The sequence below is a fragment of the Cricetulus griseus genome (assembly GCF_003668045.3).
Source record: "Cricetulus griseus strain 17A/GY chromosome 1 unlocalized genomic scaffold, alternate assembly CriGri-PICRH-1.0 chr1_0, whole genome shotgun sequence".
Taxonomy (NCBI): Eukaryota; Metazoa; Chordata; class Mammalia; order Rodentia; family Cricetidae; genus Cricetulus; species Cricetulus griseus.
The window spans coordinates 193,053,365-193,075,391 of record NW_023276806.1 but is presented as its reverse complement, the minus strand read 5'-3'; the positions used below and the strand labels follow the sequence as shown (position 1 = coordinate 193,075,391).

The following is a 22,027-nucleotide window of genomic DNA, read 5'->3' as shown; positions in this document are numbered from 1 at the left end:
AAGGTAGAGAGCAGGGAATCCAGCCTCAACACTGTATAGGAAAATTCGTTTAACCAAAAATGCTATGCTTTATTCAACTTTGAACAAGATTAAGAATAAAATAAAGATATCAGTTTGGCAAACTCTTTTAAAAAAATTACCTTTAGTGTTCCTCGTTTCTCAAGAAATCACCAGAGATTAATTCTAACAAAAGTGAATAAGCCAAGGAGGAGAAAAGCTTTTGAGCAGAAAAATAAGAAATCTAACCTAGCACAGAGGCAAAGGGAATCCCTAGGATGAAGTAAAACTCCAGTTGGGGGCAGCGTGCCATAGCAAAAGAAAGGGAAACCCAAGAATTTAGCATTATCGGGGAGCGGTCTACTGTCTTTCCCAAGCTTGCCCAATTCCAAAGTTCCCGCGATCACCCGAGGAAAGAAGGCCAAGAGTACACTCCCTGCGATTTCAAAACTGAAAGCTTTCTTTTTCTTTTAGTTCGAAATGGGATCGCACTGTTGCTGTTGCTGCACAACTGTTGAGCGTTACATCGCTAATGGCAAAGTTTCCAGCCCAGAAAAGTCACCTTCCAAATGAATGAGGGGACCCAGGTCCCACCTGCTGCGCTGGCTGGGAGGTTGGTCACATGATTAAGGTCGGGGCCTAGAAAGATTGCAGGTCGTGTTTATCGGAGTCACATCCCCTGGAGCTCAGGAAGCTGGCGTCCAGGCTCCCCTCGGAAGCGACCGTGTGGGACAATCACGACCCTCACCTGGCACACTGATCGGGTGGTTTGGGTCACGTGTCCCGGTCAGCAACAAGAAGTTGTTTACGCTCTTGGTTTCTGAAAAGTCATAAGACACAGGCAAGTTAAAAAAACGAAAGTGAAATCAGCTGATAGTGACATCAGTCAGCACTAAAGTACCAAAGTTCAGAGAGTTGTTTACTTGGACACCGCTGCGCTGCGCTGCCCTGCGCTGCGCAGGCCGGGCTCTAGCTGCTTGCAGCTTCTCCTCTGCCCTAGTTCCTGGAGCGCAGGAGCGAATCCACTCCCCGAAGCCGATTTCCTGTGTCAGCTTTTGATGAGTGCTCGGTGGGCTCTGTCTGGCCTTGGTTTTCGTAAGTAGCAACCCAGGCTCACACGCTTGAGATTCTAGCAACACGCAAAGGGAAAAGTCTTGCTTGGTGGCCTCCCCGCTCCCCGGGGTGCGATCTACACTTTCACCTCTGTCCCACCCCATGCTCCCAAGCATCGCTGTGTCTGCCGCAAAGACCATGGAGGAGGTAACGCTGGTGGATGGTTAGAAACACTCAGGCTGACTGCGTGTAGCCGGGGCTTTGCACAGCCTGGACCGGTAAATATCTGTGGCTCCAGGACACGCTGTTCTCCAGAAACAGACAGACAGACAGACAGACAGACAGACAGACAGACAGACAGACAGACAGACAGAGACAAAACCAGGTCACTACAGCAGCAACTAAACTGATGCCAAGACTTCAGAAAATGCCAAGGAAAGGTCCGTGATCTTGGCTAAAAAGGAAGTGTAGGGTCTAAGAGACTTTAAGACTCTGTGTTGTTACAGACTCCTTTTCAACCCCCAAAGCAAACTCATGCGGTGGGGGTGGAGGGCTGGAGGCTGTCCCTTGGAACAGATCTTGAGAGTTTGGGTTTTTGTTTTTGTTTTTGTTTTTTAAATTTGGGATGATTAATACCTTCCATTATACTTCTTTAATCTGTAAAATCAAAGGAGTTGTTCAACAAGGAATGAAGAGAAAACGGGGAGGGGGGAGTCTTTCTTTTCTTCAGGACAACTGAAGCAAGCACATTTTCAGTATCTTCTTCCTCTACCGGGTCTTTTAAGCTCGGATCTGAGATTTGGTAGCTGGAATATTATTTCACTCATACCCTTTTCTAAACTTATTATTTTGGTTCCCTCATTATTGAGTTACTAAGGCTACGGTGGCTTGTTTTATAAATGTCCCTTTTTCACAAACAGCACATAATTTGGGGACTATTTTAGTGTAGCCGTCACCCAGAAATACCAAAGGTTGCCAGCATTGGAACTTTAATTCCTCAGTCCCGGCTCCTGGGCGTCTTTCGCACCACATCTGTTGGCCTTCCTAAGAGCTGCATGCTGCTTCATCACCCCGACGTGCGATAACTGACGTCTGATGTTGGGAATTCAAGTTTTGTGCAGAGTGTTGGGATAACCCATCCTGTGTATAAATCAGGGGTTACATTCCAGATACTGGCTTGAGATAAGGCTAAAACAGTGGGTTATTAGGTCAAAATACATACTTCAAATTCAGAGTCACCATGTTAGAAAGTCTGTCTTGCCATTTGGAATGTCACCAAGAGTGTTATCTATAGTTTTTAGCAAGAAAGACAGAGGTTGTTACTTGGCATTCCTTGGCAGCATTAGGAAAGGTGTTTTTTTTTTTTTTTTTTTTCATGTTAGCTACAATCTCTTGTGAAGTACCTGTATTCCCTCATCCACTTTATGCCATGCAGTGTTGTTTTTTTTTTTTAATGTTTGCATGAACATTTCCATACATTCGGCCGATTAATCGCCTCATAGTTATTGCAGATTCTTTCCATGCTCTTTGTCTTTAATTGTGTATTGCTTTTATTACAGGTGCACAGAAATCTCCACTTTAAATGACTCACTCTGTAATTTTCCTTGCAGTTTTGATTTGCTTTTAAGTTCAGAATGTGTTTTCTCATTCAGAAATCAAAGTTTCTTTTTTTCTAGATTTCATTTCACATGGGTTCATTCTTGAATCCATGTGAACTTGATTTTGTCGTATGGCATGACATGATGTCCTGAGATGGTTTGGGGTTTCTTGTTTTCTTTTTTGGACTTGTTAATAATCAGCCACTGTAACATTAGTTAATGGAAGGCTCTTCCAGGCCTCCTTCAAACCTAGTATCTCTGGTGCATATGGCTCTCCTGACCCTCTCATAGGGAACAATTACCTGTGGTTTCTCTTCCTCACTTTGCCCTGTTTATTTCCTTCCCAAAGCTTCTCCAAATCATCTCCTTAAAAATCTATGTGGTGTATGTCTTATGAGCACAGGTTTGTGGGGTGGGGAGGGGGTATTTGTTTTTCCAGTGTGTCTTTGGTCCTTCAGACCCCTGGCTCAAGGACCTCCCAAATGCATCATTAGTGGGGTCAAGGGATGAAATTTTAGCCTGGGAAAGGGGGTGGCCCATCTCATAATTGCAGGGAAGAGTGGCAGAGCTCAAAAATCAGAACCAGGTCCTGGGAAGCCTGGTCCCCAGCCCATGCATGAATCAGCAGTTGATAAGCCTGCTGGGAGGCCTGCCAATGCAAAGTGATGGAGACGGGCGCTCATCGTTAAGGATGGTTTTCTACCTCCAAAGTTTGTTCCCTGCTGGCTCATACCCAATGCTAATAAGCCAACAAAACAGTGGGACAAATAACAAGTAATATTAAATGAGCCTTTTAGTCAGCTGCTTCAGTGGTTTGCTGTCCATGTCTTAGCCTCAACCATGCTTCTGGCTGTTTGTCACAGTCCCCTGGTGTAGTTCTACTTTCTGCTGGTCAAGTTTGTTTTTTGTTTTTTTTTTTTGGGGGGGGGGAGAGCAATCAGGAAACCAAACACCACAGCATTCCACAGAGGCCACCTACACCACCAAACACATGCAAGCAAAAACACTGCCCTTGCCCATCTTTGAAAAACTGGGACATGGGCTCATATTTCTGCCAAAGGAAACACGACCCATTTCCCATTCTCCTTCCTTCCTACTCCTGTAAGGGCCACACCTAAGCCACAAACACAGATCTTAAACATGTTTAGCTAGGCCAGTGGCCTCCTCTGGCAAGGAAATGGGTAGCCTGACTCTCCCTGATGCTTGTCAGAGTCTATTGTTCTGACTTCACTCACTGCATACCCCACCCTCTGCCTCTACCTCACTCTTACCTCAGTTTCCTTTCCTCCCTCCTCCCAAATCACTGCTTTAGCCTCGGTATCAGAGCATGCGTGTGCAAGTGCACGCGTGTGCACACACACACACACACACACACACACACACACACACACACACACGTACGCACACGCATGCACACATACACTTAAGCCTGTGCCAGGTACTGGTCCATTCATGGGAACACCAACTCATTTCAACCTCCCAAAGCCCCATGCAGAACCAGAAAGTAGTGACAGGAAAGAGACTTGAACCCAGGTGGCTGTGGGAAGAATTTTTTAACCAAACCGGAGGACAGTGAGCAAGTGAAGGAAATGAAAGAGGAAGAAGCTTAAGAGAAGTCACGTGTGCCACGGCTGACATGCAGTCAGCCACTCCTGTCACCAGGGGATGTGTTGTTGACTGTGTTCTAGATGCCAGAAGCAGTCTCGGGTGCTGAGGACAGAACAGAAAAAAAAATTAGTTAGATAATAGATGGTAGAGAGATAGATGGATGGATAGATAGAAGAAAGATAGATAGATAGATAGATAGATAGATAGATAGATGATAGATAGGATAGATGGATGGATGGATGGATAGATAGATAGGTGGATGGATGGATGGATGGATGATGGATGGATGGATGGATGGATAGATGGATGGATGGATGATGGATGGAAAACTGAACATAGATAAGGAGATGGCTCGGTTGGTAAAGTGTTTGCCATGTAGACATGAAGACCTGGGTTGGATACTCAGCATCCACATAAAAAGCTGCGAATGGTGGCCTGTGCTTGTAATCCCAGCACTGGCAGAGACAGGTGGAGCCCTGGGGCTCACCAGCCAGCCAGCCTAGCCTAATGGGCGATCTCTGGGCCAGAGAAAGATTGTCTCTAAAGATAAGGTAGGTGGCATTGCTAAGGAAAGAACAGCACACCCAAGATTGTTCTCAGGCCTCCAAACATGGAGATACATCTACACACACACACAGGGACACGCAAAACGAAACAAAGCAGACAAGCTGAAAGACAAGCAAAGCCTTTGTCCCCCCGGAGTCCCATTCTGCTGGAGGATGGGGTAAGCGAAGTGTTTTGCGTCAGATGGTGACGCTTGCTGATGAGGAAGAATGAGGGTTCCAGGCTGGGCTCATGGAAAAGAGGATGTTGAGGTTTCCACAGTGCTCACCAAGGAAGGTGTCCCTGCAGACAGGCAGACATTTGAGCAGAGCCCTGAAGGGAAGGAGATGACAATGACAAAAGTCCTGAGCTTGTCTGAGGTTCCCAGAAAACACCAGAGAAACCACTGTGGTGACTAACAGAGGAGTCAGCAAGAGCACCAGCAGTCTGAGAGGTAGGGTGTGTAGTGATACCTGGAGGAGTCTTATTGCTAAAGAAGCAGAAAGAAGGCCAAAGTATTTTTAATGTTGTCCGAGAAGAGAGAGCTCCTGGGTAGCAGGCATCCTTCACCTCACTTGGGAGTTTGCTCAGGGCACATGCACACCTGCCAGGCAGAGGATAGGACCCTGCTGCAAATGGAGAAGTCAAATGTTAGCCCTCCAATTAGCACACCTCTGGAGAGGGAATACCGACTATGGGGACTTTCTGTGTGTAATCTTCATTGCGCTCTGCATACTGTGAAGATTTATGAAATGAATGGAATGAACTTTCACTGGTGGGTGATCTGATGTAAAAATAAATAAATAAATAAAAGCATAGAGTTTTTCTGTGAGACTAGCTTAGAGAGAGAAGGCAAAGTTCATGGGGACAGTGTTAGGGACATAGGCATTTGGGTGGCTCACTGGTGAGTCAGGGAAGCTGGGAAGTCCTACTTTCTGAAGTCTAGGCCTGATTCCCACGAGACACTGAGGAAGGGAACAGAGTGAGGCCCTTTCTGTTGGTTCCTGCGAAAGACAATGTAGAGGAAAGGAAGTTCTCCGGCCCTTGAATATTGGGATGAGAACATGTGAGCTAAACAGTGGTGAGGAACAGTGACAGACTTGAAGTTAAGTGTGCGGTCAGGAAAGCCCCAGGATGTTTAAGATAATAGACAGTTTTGTGCAGAAGAAACCAAGTACTAGGAATGGCGAGGAATGGAGGTTGCTGTTTACAAACCTTCCCTGTGGCAGGGGGCAATGGGCACCACTGAGGAGTCTGTAATCTCACTCTGAGTGATGCCTCAGCCATCTGTCTGTTGGCGGGAACTTCGATTACACTGTGAACCCCAAGTTTGCATTTGCATTAATTAAATAAAATTATCCTTGAGTCAGGAGGCTGAGTTAGCAACCAGTTGACTGAAAGTAATCACAGAGCATCTGAGGGCATCCAGGAGAGATAGAGACACAGGAAGCAACAGGGAGGGATTTGGAGTGGTGCGGCCTTTTCTGGTTTGGCGAAGCAGGAACCCTGGGCTGGAGAGCCAGCAAGGAGAGAGGGTTAGCTGGTTGCTACTCAGCCTCTCTGAGCTCCCAGGTTTTCATCCCAGCCTTTGAGTCTCGAGTCTTATTCATAAATAGAATGATAGAGATTTAGTGAAAGCTCCCTTTAGCCGCAGTGATGGAGCTGGTACCTATGGGAACAGAATTCCTGCCAGGCTTCAGCCTGAGCAGCCAGGCAGCTGCTAGAGAAGTAGGCAGGTTGACTGCAGAGCTGCAATTGCCAGCTGAAATAGCAGGAGATTTTAGTGCAGCCACTGTGACAAACATAAAACAACAGCCATCTTACATCGAAAGCAGGTGTCAAAAGCAACGGTCTCCCTGCTTATCCAGCCCTTCTCCAGTATTCCTCACAGCAGAAGGCAGCTCATCTTAGAGCCAGGGCCACACATGCAAAGCTATGCCGTGGAGAGTTCTCTGCTTCTCTCATTTTCATCGTTACCTGATGTGCAGGTTTCCAGGGCTGGAGAGACCCTGCTAACAACCCTCAGGCCACCGGGGAGTTGTTAAAATGCTCTTCAGGGATCTGTGATCTTTCTGTTTCACTAGATCCTGTCAAGAACATTGTCCAAGGTGAAGTGATTTAGTGGTCACACCCCTTTCAGTCACTAGCCCATTCTCCACTAGGATAATTCCAAAAAGACTTCAACAGACAGACAAACCTCAACCTCAGATTCACCTTTATTCCCACAACTGGACATTCCCTTCCCTTCAAGCAATAATTACCACCTCCTGAGGTCATTATCCTGCTGTGACCCTCAAACCCTCATGGGCTCAGGAGGGCTTAGAGCTGGGGACCTGGGGCAGCAGGAAGATCCTGCTTTACTGGGCACAATGACAAAAACCCTGGCAGCCGTTGCCGGCATAGCACTCACACAGGAAAAGTAAAACTCAAAATAATATTTTTTTTCTCTTTTGGTTTTCTGAGACAGGGTTTCTCTGTGTAGCCTTGGCTGTCCTGCACTAGCTCTGTAGACCAGGCTGGCCTTGGACTCACAGACATCCACCTGCCTCTGCCTCCTCCTGAGTGCTGGGATTAAAGGTGTGCACCACCACAGCCTAGTCAGAATACTTTCTTTCGGGCAGTATTGGGATCAAGCCCAAGGCCTTACACCCGTTCAAAGAGTTGATTTTAAAAAGCAAAGTAACGCCACAGAAGAGACACAGATGGCCAGTAAACACTTGAAAATGCTGAACTTCACTGTCTCTGAAGGAAGCATTGTGTAATGGTGACTAACAGTGACTCATCAATAGCCAAGATTAGATAGTTCAAGAATATGCAACGCTTGAAAGGGTGGGGGGCAGGAGCAGCATTTGCCAGCAAGCAGCTCGTGCCTGTAGCCCTAGTTACTTGGGAGGCTTATTTTTGCCCAGGATCTCAAGACCAGCCTGGGCAGTGTAGTGACTTCATCCCTAAAATACAGTGGAATTAAAAGGTTAAGCTGGAGCCTTGAGATGGCTCAGTGAATAGAGAGATAAGTGCCAAAGCTTACCCTCTGAACCCACATGGTGGAGGGAGAGAGCTGACTCCTGTAAACTGCCCTCTAACCTCCATACGTGCGATGGCACACACACCCACCCCACCCCCCCCCCACACACACACGGGTGTGCACACACACACACACACACACACACACATACACACACACAGACACGGGCGCTCACGTACACAAAGTGTAAGCTTTTTTTCTTTTTTTCTTTTCTTTTTTTTTTTTTTTTTGGTTTTTTGGAGACAGGGTTTCTCTGTGTAGCTTTGGAGCCTATCCTGGCACTCGCTCTGGAGACCAGGCTGGCCTCGAACTCACAGAGATCCACCTGCTTCTGCCTCCCAAGTGCTGGGATTAAAGGCATGTGCCACCAACACCCCGCAAGTGTAAGTTTAAGTTTTTTTAAGTTAAGCTGCTAGAAGGATAAATTTATTCACAAATACTTCACATAGCATTATTCATATGACTATGAGATAAATTATAAGAATAATTTATAAAGACTATAAGCTCTAAGAGCTCTAGGAAGCCCTTAAAGATAACAGGAAACAATCATAGGACATAAACATGTTTGCTTATGCACACGCAGATCCGTGTGGTACTAACTGCAGAGCATGAGAGGAGAGGGGCTTGCTGGTCACGGTGACAAGAAGTTGTAGATGACTTTTAATCTTTCTCCACACTTTGACATGTGCTGATAGTTTTCTGCAACTAACATGAATTACTTTATTATAAACAGGAAGAAGCTTATCTAAAAATGGCCACCATGACCAGCAGTCTCTAGAGCAGCGGTTCTCAACTTGTGGATCATGGCCCCTTTAGAGGCAAATGACCCTTTCCCAGGGCTCACCGAAAACACAGATACTAACATTACAAACATGGCAAAATTACAGCTATGAAATAGCAACGAAAATAATTTTATGGTTGGGGTCACCACAACATGAGGAACTGTATTAAATGGTCACAGCATTAGGAAAGTTGAGAACCACTGCTTTAGAGCCTCTTGCCCTTTGAAGGAAGCTCAGGCTTTATTACAGGGAATTAGGGACTTTTTGTGGTGAGAATGTGATTGCCATGGTCGTTAGAGAAACAACACAGTCTGGGTAGGCTGCTGGGACAACTAGAAGAGTTTCCAACCAAATATACAGGTGCTGTGGCAAGAGAGTTAGAGTGGGGGCTGGTTACCAGCCTCTGAAAGTGTGTTATCTCTAGTAGGAAGCCGAATGGACATCCCCACACTGCTGGGAAAATGAAAGGCATAGACAGAGCCCCTCACGAGGCTCTGCCATCTTGCCTGGGTGTGGCCCTAACACATGATGTTATATGTTAAGGACACCGGGGGTGTTTTCATCCATTCATTCCAATAATAATTCCTAGCAGCTTCCTCAGGGTAAAAATAGATGGAGACTGTTCCTCAGGAACACTGAATTCTAGTACAATACCAGCTTTTGGCCTGACCAAAGGAGTTGGAGACTGAGTGTGGCCTGGAGGGAATGGGCATAGCCTAAGCAGAAAAGCCTGGCCACAAATAAAAAAAAAAAAAAGTGCAGAGACAAAGGGACCTGAGCCCCAGGAAAATTCAAGTTCCAAGACATACCAGAGGATAGAGAGCCTCCGGTGCCAGGCATAGGAGCTAGGGCTGACCTCTGCCAGGGAGGGCAAAGCAGCGTAAAGTCAGCACAGCCTGCTCCACACGCCTGGAACTGCACTCCTCCTTCCTGTTTCCTCTTGCTCTGCTCGCTGCCGCCGTACAAGCCTTTGGAATGTCGGGTGTGGAGGCATGTGCCCGTAATCACAGCATTCCAGAAACCCGGGCCGGAGGATCACAGGGTTTGAGGCCAACTTGGACTATGCAGAGAGATTGTGACCAAGCAATTACCTACCAAAACCTCTAAAAGATCCGTTGAGAGAAAATGGAGTCACAAAGGTTCCTGGCACTTGACAGGAGCTGGGCTGCGGTAGCCATAGCCTCCTCTGAGAAACCAAGCTCGCTGTCTGACAGAGCTTCGGGGTAGTGTTTTACCCTAAATTCGAACAGGAGCCTCCCAGTTCCCATTCTGGTGGTTTCTGGGTAGTGCAGGCTGGGCACTACAGCATCACTGGATAAGGGGTTCCACACCCAGAAACCCACCCCACATCCTGAAATACCTCTCTAAAAGCACACGTATAGACTTTACAAAAAAATTGCTAAATGGGAAAAAAAAAAAAAAACAAACTTAAAATATGTTGGGAATCTCCCCATACCATGGCTACATGGAGTATTCCATCCTTCCAACACAGTGACATATGGACTAAAGCTGCCTTTTACAGTCTTGACAAATTCCTATAGTGAGCATCACTGCTTCAAGAATTGCTAGTACATTCATTCAGGGCATCCCTGGCCCCAGCCTACAGCGCCTCTGACAAAAGCCTGAGGAACAGTAGCCAAGGTTGCTTGGGAGCTGTTCCCTGCTGGGCTCCTCTGAGGGGTGAGAGCCAGGAACTGGACATCCTGGGGCAGCAAGATGCTGGGGAAAAGGCAGTGTGGATTCAGACCTCAGTGTTCTAACAGGCACATGTGTACTGCCCGGGGGCTGCTAAAATCCACTAATGAATCTCTATTGTGTCATATATTGGGGGCCTTTGAAAAAAATCCCCTTATCCCAGTCCTCCCCCCACCCCCATACACCTTTCTCTTTCCATTCCTTTGTCTTCTTGTAAAACAACTGTGGCCCACAGAGGTCCCACTGCTGTGTGTGTGAGGAGCGTTCCCCAAAGGAGAGCCCTAGGAAGCAGGTCTCCAGGGTCTGTGGGTCCTTCCCCAGGGCCACCAGTGCTGGGCTGCACCTGGACCTCTACAATAGGCCCACAGGAACGGTGTCTTACAAGGTTCCCAGCTCTGCATTCCTAGTGTAAATATTTGTTTTATTCCTTAGTGGAATAGAGAGAGAGGCACAGTGTGCAGAGTACTATTTTTGAAGCAATTTAAAAATTCCTTCTGAATAAAAGAGTAATGAAAAGATTTTTCTGAGTAGTAGTGTAGTAAAATAGGCACCTTATTTATTTATTTATTTTGAGACAGGGTTTCTCAGTATAGACTTGGTTGTCCTGGAACTTGCACTGTAGACCAGGCTGGCCTCGAACTCAGAGACCAACTTGTCTCTGCCTTCCAGTGCTGGGATTAAAGGAGTGAATCACCTCTGCCTGGCAAAATAGGCACTTTTGTATACACCCAAAGAGATGGCATTAGCAGGTTTTCTGTAGGTCCGTCTAGCAATATGTATTAAGATCACCAAGATAGTGAAACAAACAGCTCTATGAGTGGAATTTGGGGTTTTTTGGGGGGGGTTGTTTGTTTTGGGGTTTTGTTTGCTTTCTTTTGGAGGCAGGGTCTGTCTACATGGCCCTGACTGTCCTGGAATTCACTAAGTAAGCAAAGATGCCCTCAAACTCAGAGATTGCCTGCCTTGCATCTGAGTGCTGGGATTAAAGGTGTGCACCACCACGCCCAGCCTATGAATTGAATATTATGTAACTATTAACCACATTTTGAAGAATATTTCAACAACTATGAAAAATGGTCATAATAGTCAATGAAAAACCACTGCGTTTAACAGTATGCTTTTTAAAATTAGTCACATAGGGAAAATATCAGTGGAATATGAACAGTGGTTTTACTGGGGTGATAGGATAAAGGATTGCTTTAAGTTTTTCTTTCATATTTCCAGAGTTTCCTAGAATTAATAGATTGCTGTTGTTATGGGTGGTGTGTTCAGATGTTTTAAAATCAATGGAGTGCAATGGTGTGATTCCATCATAGGTGAGCCCTGTTTTACCCAAGTCAGTTCCCCAAATTGGGCAGCAAACCCAGGCCCATATCTAACCAAGCAGTAGAGCTTTGGGGACACCAGTGCACACCCAGAGCACAGACACTGATTTGAATGACATGTAGCCTAGCTTGGATGGCTGTTCAGTTCCCCAAGGGGTTGTCAGCATCAGGGTGAGAATTGCCACTCAGGTCAAGCTTGCAACCCCTACCTTCAGCTGCAGCCCCGCCTACCAGTGAGCCTTGCCCTTCACCTCACACACACACACACCCCACACACACATACACAGAGCTTCTGAAGGCTTGTATCTACGCTGCAGTGTAGAAGCCTTTGACGTGAGGGTCTGGCTTAGGATACTTCAGGCTTCCACAGCTGCCTGGGAAAGACCTCAAGCCTGAGATCCACTGAGGATCTGTGGGACCTGGCTGTGACCTGGGACTTCCTGTCTGGGTGAGGGCAGAAAGAACAGGGGCTCTGAATACAAAGGCCTGAGGAAAGGGCTGGATACTCACTGGTGTGGCCTTTTCCAGGTGCCCAGCAAGGGCAGAAGAAATGTCTGTCTCCAGGCTGTGTCGGAGCCACTGCCTGCCCTTGGTGGGCATCATGGTCCTTGTGGCTGTGGTCCTGTCGCTGATGTCCTACGCTCTCCTCTGGAAGGCTGGCAACCTCGCTGACCTGCCTAACCTGAGAATCGGCTTCTACAACTTCTGTCTGTGGAAGGAGGACACTGGCTCCCTACAGTGTTACAACTTTCCTGAGCTGGAGGCCCTGGGGGTTCCTCGGGTTGGCCTAGCCCTGGCCAGGCTTGGTGTGTATGGGGCCCTGGTCCTCACCATCTTTGCCCCTCTGCCTCTCCTCCTCGCCCAGTGCAACGGTGATGAAGGAGAGTGGCGGCTGGCGGTGGGCTTCCTGGCGGCATCCTCCGTGCTGCTGGCCAGCGGACTGGGCCTCTTCCTTTCCTTCGTGTGGAAGTGGGTCAGGCTCACCTTCCTGGGGCCTGGCTTTCTGGCTCTGGGCCTAGCCCAGGCATTGCTCATTTTCTTGCTTATGACCACGGTTATGCTCCCTCCACGGGGAAAGAAGGGCGAGAGCAAGTGGGAGGACTGTTAGCCGGTCTAAAGGCTTATGGGATTCCAGGGGTTCGGTTCCAGCTGTGCTCCAAGGAGGTGCCAGCGAACCTGTGATTGGGTGGGTCCTCTCTGCCTCCTCGTTTCATAGCTAATGCGGATCTCAAGCTCGGGCAGATGGAACAGGAGGGCTGCAGTGTCAAGGAGCCCAGAGGCAGCATGGATGGCTGCGGTACTTAGTGTCCTTCCTTACTCTGAAGGACTCTAAAACCATGTGGCTCATTAATTAGCACAGGGATCCTTGCTTTAATCAACCAATCTGAGCAATTCTCACTCTAGCCGCAGGCAGGGGGGAGCCTGATTGTCAGAGGCCAGATTTCCAAGCCAATTTGCCAAAGCGTCTGACAAGCACTCTGTGAAAGTTTGTGGCAACAATGGGATGGCTAGAAGTAACTGCTTTAACATTTGTGTGATGCCCCCCACACCAGAACTCCAGCCCCAGAGGTCCAGGAATAACCTCAAAGGGACTCAGCTAAGAAACACAGAGCACAAGAGAAGCCTTGCTGGCTCTGTGGGGTCCCCTGAATGGGGCCCTGAACCTGATGCCAGACAGGCGGCAGCTGTCAAACCATTCTTGTGAGCCAGGAATGCAGATGCAAGACATGCCAAAGCCTGGAAGGTGAACAGGACGCAAGAGTCGACTGCACACAAACACCAGCCTCCCCTCCCCTTACCCAGAACTGGAAAGGGCACTGGGTTATCACTTTGTATTTCTCTGTATAGCACAAAACCTACATGGCAACAAGTTCTTCATTCTGCGCTCATCAAAAGCCATGGTGAATTACAAACAAACATGGACTCTGGTGTGATCTTTTATCCTCAGTGTCTCCTGTCTCCTGTCTCCATACCCGCCGCCCTCTCTCAGGTGGAGGCCCCAGGTGACAGAGAGGCAACAGGTGGCGGCCTCACCAGTCTGTGAGAGCCCCCTGCTGCTAGGCTGGCAGGGAACTGTGGGCAGCTGCCAGCCTTTTCATTTGGAGGGGTGGAAGCCGACTGCTGGACTGTGTCATGATGGAGGCTGTACATAGGCCTCCTCCTTAGTGCCAGATCAGGCTGCCTGGCTGGAGTTCTCAGCAGCTACACTTATTTTGCTTGACCTCATTTTTGCTGGTACTTGAATAAAGCACAGCCAGACCCTCTGAGCTAGAGAGCAGTGTAGGGATGAGACCCTGACGGATGTACTTCTGCATCCTGCAACAGACACCCCCCCCCCGCACACACACACACACACACACACACAAATGAAAGCATCCTGGGACTGGACATTGGGAGCAAAGCCTGGTTGTCGAGGGTGGCAGGGGCAGGCGGTGTCCACAGTTCTCAGCAGGGAGTCCAGGGAACAGTTCATATCAACTGAAAAATATCTCCCTGACATACTTGAGCGCATCCTCCTCCTCCTCCTCTTCCTCCGGGCTTCTGCTACAGGGAGAGTCGGCAGCTTCTGGCCCGTGGGAAGGGCTGAGGCCCAGAGCAGGCGAGCGGTTCCCACTGTCCTCCTTCTCACTGCTGCTCCCCGGGGAGCTGGTGTGAGGAGAGGCAGAGTAGGGAGGGGAGGGCTGCGGCTTATCAGGGGCCACCAGAGTCGGCTTTTCCTGTTTTCGGCCCTACAGAGCACAAGAAATGACAGGCTCAACACAACAGCGCGCTTCCCTGACGCACTTTGTCTGACAGGGATGTGGACACACTCTGAGTCAACTGTGAAGCCAGCACAGCACATGACCAGGCCAGGCAGTCCGTCCACGCCATGGGCACCCACCCACCCTTTCTTCACCCCACTGCTCCCACACCCAGGCTCGGGACTCATGAGGGAAAGACGCAGGCCTAGGTATGAGGAACAGCTGAGTAGAAGGGGAAACCATCCAACTGAAAAACACGGTTGGAAAGGCAAGGCAAGAGAATACCAGGAGCCCAGGCTACAAAACCTGCTGTGGGCCTAAATGAGCTCCACCACTAGCTGGCGGCAGAGCTTCAATTTCTTGGGGACAGCAGTAGCCCAGATCACTGCAGCCCTGGGTTACCATGGGCTGATTTAAAGCACACGTGGAAAGCAGGAACTCTGCAACTTCACATGGCAGTGCCGGCAGTGCCGTTCTTACTCCTCCAGGAAGCCAGGAAACTTCCACAGCCTTCTACCGAGAGGAGAGCTGGTAAGGAGCCCTTCTACTCAACTGGTACCCTCCCCTGCGTGCCCATTGGTACTGGCACTCCACTGGCACAGCTAGTCTCAAAGGCTTACTCCACATGACACACACTACACACAGGAAGTAGCTGAGGGGAACACGGCTGGGAAGAGCCAGCAAGATGAAGCAGTGGGACCCTGATGCAGCCTAAGAGCACCTCTGTTACCAGGAGCAGGGACCTATGCTAGTCTGAACCCATGAAGCATTTCCAGTCACCGGAGTCGGGAGACACGGGGCTGTTGTTACCTCAATCAGGATTCCCAGAGCCACATCTACCATTTCAGCTTCATTCATGCAGTACACAGTCTTCATGACAGGGGCCCTGAAATAAAGACACAAAGCCACAGCTGAGGACAGAGGGACTCACAAGGGGGAAGGAGACAGAAGCATCCTCCATGGGAGCAGGATGGGTAGGGGTACTGCTTCTCTGAAGAATTCCTCAACCCGGTGGCCGAGGGACAGAGCACAGGGCTACCCACCCTCCATGGACCCCCTCACAAGGGACTGGGAATGGAATGATGGCTGGTTTCCGAGGGTCACTCCTTGAATCACACAGTGGACAGCCAGGCATTGTGGCACCTACTAATCCCCTGCACTCGGAAGGCAGAGGCAGGAGGATCTCTGAGTTCGAGGCCAGCCTGGTCTACAGAGCGAGTTCCAGGCTAGCCAAGGTTACATAGACCCTGTCTCAAAATCAAACAGTGGACACAGCAAATGCAGGCCATCAGGCCAGGGCCCGATTTGTACCTGAATTTGAGAATACATTTAGACAAAGGTTTCGGCAACTACGGGGTACAGGTGGCCAGGGAAGAGCCAGCGAGCACAGCACTGGGAGCCTAATGCCCTTTCTGAGAGAATGGCAGGGGACTCCCTCCCATTTGATAATGGCAACCTAAAACTCTCCCACCCCTCAGTCACCAACATTTACCTAACACCCACAGCTTCTGATTTCTTGACTGTCCACAAGAAATGCAGGCACCACTCGGGCTTCGGGAGTTCAGATCCACTCACCTTGCAGACTTATAGTTTTTGTCACAAATAAAGAGACTAGCACGTTGGACAACTGGCTCCTGAGGACATGGTTTGCACACAGAACTCACTGTCTGTGCCAACAGCTAGATGGCAGGACCTCACCAGTACAGTGTGACTCAGGTGGTACTTCTCTGTGAGGGGACAGCTGAGACTGAGGAGGCTGCCCCGCCCACTCCGATAGGCCAAGACAGCTACTGAGAAGTGCCCTGACCACAGGCTGTCCCACCTTGTTGCTAACCCAACTTGTCCGGCGGCTATCTTCTTCCTCTTGGGTGTCTTCACTGACAACTCCCTCTTCTCATCCACAGGGGCTGTCATCCACGAGGGTAGGACCCTCTTTTTGTTCTCAGATTTTAGGGTTTCCATGACTATGATTTTCCACTCAGTGACTTGCTTCTCTGGTGCAGCACCAAAAATCACATTCTCTTGTTACACCGGGATCATTTGTCCCCAATGGGCGGGATCATTTGTCCCCAATGGGCGCCGATCTTTGATGCCTACAAGGGGGAACCAAGTCAGCACATTCCAGTAAGTCAACGCTCTTGCAGTTACCAGCAACAATTACTGGTTCGTGTAGGGCATGCTAGAGTGAGCAGAGCCCAGAAGGCCAAGCCATTTGTAGTGTGTCAAATGGAGGGGCAGCAGCAGGTAGGACTAGGGGACCCGCAGGCAAAGTTCTGTGACTACTCCATTGCTCTGTGCCCCACACAGAAGCCGGGGGAGCAAGAAACGCTTTCTTGTCCCCTAGAAGGAGAGAAGGAAGGGAACTCTGATCTCCTTTTCCATTGCACCCCACACATAGTCCGAGACGTTAGACTTCTCACCATGCAGTGATTGGGTTACTAGAACCCGGAGGCCTTCTGCTTCACAAACTTCATTAGCCAGTGCCCCACCCTCACCCCACCCCAACATATACACCAGGATGTATAATTTTGGCCCACCCAGGATGGCTGTTGACAACTTCATTGGAACGAACAAAGAAGTGAAAAAGAGAACCTAGCAGGGCATCATCCTAACTCGTCCAGCCACAGAACGGGAGTGGGTAAGTGGGATCCCAGCCAGTGAGGATACAGAAATGCATTAGATGCGGCCGTCCACGCATCGTTATCCGTCCGTTTTACCGACGAGAAACAGACGCCGCAGAACAGCTAACGCGCCTGGAGTCGCGGGAAGCGGGACGTCAGCCACAGAGCCGGGAGCCAGGACTGGCGATCGCATGGCTTCCTGGAGCTCAGCGCTGCTGGGGTCGGGCCCGGTGGGTCCCTGCAAGTCTCACCCCAAGACACACGCGGGGCCTCGCTGCCCTCGCCGGAAGCTCCCGCCCGCGGGGACGCAGAGCGGGGACCCGGGCTACAGGGGGAGCGCCGCGGCAGTGCTCTCGGCCGGTTCCGGGAAGGGATTAGGAACCGCGGCGTCCTCACGCCTCCCACCGCCCGCCCCTTCCGGGCCCCGTGCGCTCCCGACTCCAGCGCGCTCCCATCCCGGCCGCCGGCTGGCACCGAGCGAGGCCCCCGGGTGCCCCCTGCAGACCGCAAGCCACATGCACAGGCCCCGGGTTCTGTCCTCTGCTGTGGCCGTTAGAAAGTCAGTGCCCAGTCCGTCACTGGGGAAGGAAGGGGCTCTGCTTTTGACAGTCCTGCCAGAGGATCCCCAAGGGGAAACCAAGTCCAACACGACCCAGGAGACAGGGCACGAGGTGCCTATCAGTTCAGAGACGTCACACTCCCATTTACTGATGTTGCACTTGCAAATGGGCAGCCCAGGGTGCCCTCTGTAGCAGGCGCGCCCGGCTGCCCAGGTTTCCCCGGGCTCTTTATGCTAAACTCGCTCGTGATTTAGGGCGGCCTGAGGTGACCAGGGGAGAAGTCCTGGGAGACAACGACCGAAGAAACCACGGGAACAGGCCGTCACGGGGAGGGCCTTCCCTGGCACGCCGGAGTAAACCGGAGCTCAGCTCTGATTCTGTCTGCCCCAAACGGAGAGATCAAGACCGACTATATTCGATTATTTACAGCAGGTCCGCTAATTACACAGTGGTTTCTGTCAAGGGCTAGAACTGCAATCTCCGGATTGGGGCACCCACGACTCCCCTGCGGGGCCTTTGTTTTCTCCAGGGCCCTTACCTGGCTCTTGTTGAATGCTAGTCCTTAATCCTAAACCAACAGCCTGGCCCAGGAAATCGAAGTCCCAACTCTTAAGTGGCATAAACCAATGGCTTCCAATCTCCCACACAGGGATTGGGTCGGCCCAGCTGCTCTTGAACTGGTCTAGACTCCAGCCTTTCTGGGAAGGTAGCCCCTGGCTGTCATGAGAGTAGCATTCACTTGACTACAGTCCTCAACCTCACAGGATATGAGGCAACCATGTCTAACAGGCTGGATGGAAGGACAGGTTTCCTTTGGTTCTCAGCATGACTCCCCAAGCCTGCACATTTCTTAAAACTTCTCCAAGGCCTCCTAGCAAATAAGGCTTAGGACCAGAAACCCGTGTGTCTGCATACAGAGCCTGCTGCAGGAAGGAGTAAGGTACCTGTGCGGATGTCACCGTGAGTTTTTATTATTTTTTAAATGACAGAACTCTGTGTGACTATTGGATATAGTAACAAATGTCAGCTTCATTTATCAGCCTGAAATGTATTCATTACTGTACGTCCAGATCTCATTCCCAACTCCTGGGCACTTGAACACCATGGGGACTGGGTTTGGGGCTGAGCAGAGATAGGTCCCTGAGCATAAGGAGAGAAATACGGATTTGCACCTGCTGAGCATTTCACATAAGCCAGGCCGGGTTCTCAACCTCTGGAAGAGTGGCTCATAGTCTGTGGTGTAGCCCACCTTCATGGTTATGCCTCACTCAAGACAGCAGAGGAGGGGGCCTTACTTACGAAGGCTAAGGATTCCCAAAAGGGGGCTTTGAAGGAAAGTGTAAGTTCCAACATACTCTGAGGACCAGTACTCTTCCTAGGAGGGGTGGGGTGGGAGGGACAGGTTCTGGGGTGTTCCTCTCTCTCTGAGCTTTCAAACTGCTTCAGCAAGCTGTGGAGAATCCCTGGGAGGGAAGAATGAATCCTAAGAAAAGCTTTGGGAGGAAAAGTTAAACATGGGCTCTTGACTCAAATGAAATCTAGGAGCACAAACTGGGTGAGAGAGCTGAAGTTTGTCCAAGCCCAAGAGGAGAAATGGCAGGGAAAGAATTAATGTCTTCATGTCAGTAGGGAAATGGGTAAAAAGAGATAACCATGAGCTAGCTCAGCAGGTAAAGCCACTGGCCAGACAGCCAGGCCACCTGAGTTTGATCCCCGAAAACCCACATAAAGGTGGACGGAGAGAATCAAGTCTACCAAGTTGTCTTCTGAACTCTGCTGTGGCACATGCCCCACCACATACCAATAATAAATAGATAACTACTACTCTGGTTTTCCCCAAATACCACTTTCTACTTTTCCTTCAGCCCCAGAAGGGAGCCAAGGCCACAACACACTGCTGCTTTTCCCAATGTAGGCACCTGGGAGTTACCCAACTCCAGCTCCACAGCCCACAAATAGCCTGGAACCCAAAGAAACTATCAAAGGTCTGTTGCAAACAGTCACTGTTCATGAAAGTGGCATTCCCTAGGTAGGTAACAGGGTCACCCCTGCCAAGTGCAGGAGGCCCAGGCCCAGGCTTACTGACTCTACAGTGACTTCTTCACGAGACTGGCCTCAGTAGTAGGCTGTAGGACTGACAATGGAGGGGACTTTTGTTCCTCCCCACTATGCAAGAACCTGTCTCTGCAAGGTCCTCCCAAATGAGGGAACAGAGAGCAGGTGTACAGACAGAGCTGGCCCAGGCTCGGCTAAGCAAGGCAGAGGGTGCAGGTAGCTGGTATTATTCCTGCTCAAAGATTTCAAGCTGGAAGAATGAGAGAGCCACCAAATGAGAGACCTGGGACCAGAAGATCCCGAGGAAGAGGGGCTCTAGAGGCCCAGACCTCAGACCCTGCTGTTGTCTGGCAGAAGGCAATAGCATTCAGGTGTAGCGGGAGACACGCCGATCTTGACTTGAGCCCAGAAGATGGTACTGTGGTCTATCTACATCTCAACTCTGACAAAGCCACAGGCAACCTAGTGGGGTTCTGCCAGCAACACGGCAGTGGAGGCGGTGAGACAGAACCAAGGCAGGAAAGCATGGCTATCACTAGGGCCAGGTGACTCAGACATTCTAGAAAGAGACACCAAGTAACTGCAAGAGCAATTTCTCTCTCTCTCTCTCCTCTCTCTCTCTCTCTCTCTCTCTCTCTCTCTCTCTCTCTCTTTCTCCCTCCCTTCCTCCCTCCCTTCCTCTCTCTCTCTCTCTCCTCGTGTTTTTTCCTTTAAAAAAAGACAGAGAAGCAATTATGTACACAATACTGTCAATTCCTCAACCATGAACACGGTGTGCGCCACTATGGCTTGGTCCTCGTCGTTCATCCTGTGCTCTGTAGCATGCCCTCTCGGGCCACCACTCAAGTATCTAGGAAGCACTGCAGCCTGCTCCAGAGGCTCCTACTCCAGTAGCTGCAGCTACATGGCTGAGCCCCCCTGTCGGGTCTTTCCCTGAAGATCCACAGCCCTGACAGTGCAGAGCCAGAAGGAAGCGCTGTCTGTCCTGTCTCGCCTCACTTCCACCAGGGACAATTCTGTTTGCCATGTGTCATTGCAGGCAGGACATCAGAGCTTATGGGCCAGGAGAGTGGTCAGCTTGATCTTGCCATCCATGGAGGCCGTGAGGCATGTCCCACAGTCCATGGCGGTGCTCCAGTCCACAGTGACCACAGGGGCCCGGTGGCCACCCAGACTCAAGCAGCTCTCTAGAACTTTTTCATCGCCGCCCAGCTGCAAAAGGACAGCAGTGAAGGGAAACATTAATAGACGCATACACACAGGTACACACAAACATACACTTCCATTCAGTTTTAATGTCCCAAAACTACCTTGAGCCTGGAGTAGCCTGGCCCACACTGCTATCTTTTTTTTTAAATGTATAAACAGGAACAAAAACAATGAGGACTCCCCAGGTGGTAGTCAAGCCTTTAATCCTAGTACTTGGGAGGCAGAGGCAGGCCTGAGTTCAAGGCCAGTCTGGTCTACAGAGTTGCAGTATAGCCAGGGCTACACAAAGAAACGTGGTCTCGAAAACAAACAACAAGAAAAGCAATGGGGACAAGATAGCAAGAAGGCGCAGTGGGTACAGGCACTTTCTGCAAGACTGAGGACCTGCCTTTGATCCCCAGGAATCACATGGCGGGAGAAAAGAACTGTCCTCTGACCTACACATACACAATGTGCCATACATGTACCTACATACAAAAATAAAAAAAAAATGCAATCAAGTCTTTTTAAAAGACAAAAGAACAAAACCAAACAACAACAGGTTGCTGGCTCAGTGGTTAAGTCCTTGCTCTTGCTGAGGACTGGACGCTTCCCACGCCTAGAACTGTGTAGGGTTGTTCATAACCACCCATAAATCTAATTCCACAACATCTAACCTTTTCTCCATGGTAGCATACACATGTGCATAAATACATACACATAAAGATAAAATACATCTTTAAAAATAAAAACCACGTAGACAACTTGCATCCTACCTAGCTTCACAAAGGACGCCCTCAAATTTCTGTCCACACATGGACTCTGGTGTCCTGACCCACAGGCCTCCCATAAAATAACTATTCTAGATCAGCGATGAAAGCAATCTACCTAGCTCAGATCCATGAGGTGTATTTCCCTGCCCAAATTCCCAAGCCCTTTGCCCTATCTAATGTCTTCCTTAGTAGGTATTATTCCCAAGGAATAAGACAAGAAAAGGCCAGAATCTTATCAGATGCAGGACACAGGACACGGGGTCACACTTAGCTATGCAGGACACAGGACACGGGGTCTCACTCAGCTATGCAGGACACAGGACACGGGGTCACACTCAGCTATGCAGGACACAGGACACGGGGTCACACTCAGCTATGCAGGACACAGGACACGGGGTCACACTCAGCTATGCAGGACACAGGACACGGGGTCACACTCAGCTATGCAGGACACAGGACACGG

The 22,027-nt window shown here is 49.7% G+C and overlaps 3 protein-coding genes across 5 annotated transcripts in view; 1 reads left to right on the top strand and 2 right to left on the bottom strand.

Moving 5' to 3' along the window:
• The first annotated feature begins 666 nt into the window (after positions 1-666).
• Tmem140 (transmembrane protein 140) lies at positions 667-13,543 on the top strand. Of its 3 annotated transcripts, none has more exons than XM_027391444.2 (2): positions 667-838; positions 12,155-13,543. In XM_027391444.2, exon 2 carries the CDS (start codon positions 12,177-12,179, stop codon positions 12,732-12,734), a length of 558 nt encoding a protein of 185 aa, XP_027247245.1. In that variant the 5' UTR covers positions 667-838; positions 12,155-12,176; the 3' UTR covers positions 12,735-13,543. The 3 variants fall into 3 exon arrangements, with proteins under 3 accessions (XP_027247245.1, XP_027247244.1, XP_027247246.1); XM_027391443.2 differs by lacking the exon at positions 667-838 and adding an exon at positions 887-1,092; XM_027391445.2 differs by lacking the exon at positions 667-838 and adding an exon at positions 1,119-1,328.
• Positions 13,544-14,102: 559 nt separating this feature from the next.
• Cyren (cell cycle regulator of NHEJ) lies at positions 14,103-16,329 on the bottom strand (the record flags this gene model as incomplete). The annotated part of the gene is given in 3 exon segments (NM_001246792.1): positions 14,103-14,355; positions 15,178-15,253; positions 16,190-16,329. Coding segments are annotated over 3 exon segments (469 nt in total), but the record flags the coding sequence as incomplete, so codon positions are not given.
• A 2,169-nt stretch (positions 16,330-18,498) lies between these two features.
• Positions 18,499-22,027, bottom strand: part of Wdr91 (WD repeat domain 91) — a 31,498-nt gene continuing 27,969 nt past the window's right edge. The window contains exon 15 of the mRNA XM_027391442.2: positions 18,499-20,815. Coding sequence (XP_027247243.1) covers positions 20,651-20,815 — 165 coding nt within the window. The 3' untranslated portion in view covers positions 18,499-20,650. The remainder of the gene's footprint in view (positions 20,816-22,027) is intronic.

Excerpts from the sequence above, each read along its gene's own strand:
- Tmem140 (XM_027391444.2), top strand. The coding sequence starts at position 12,177 with ATGTCTGTCTCCAGGCTGTGTCGGAGCCACTGCCTGCCCTTGGTGGGC.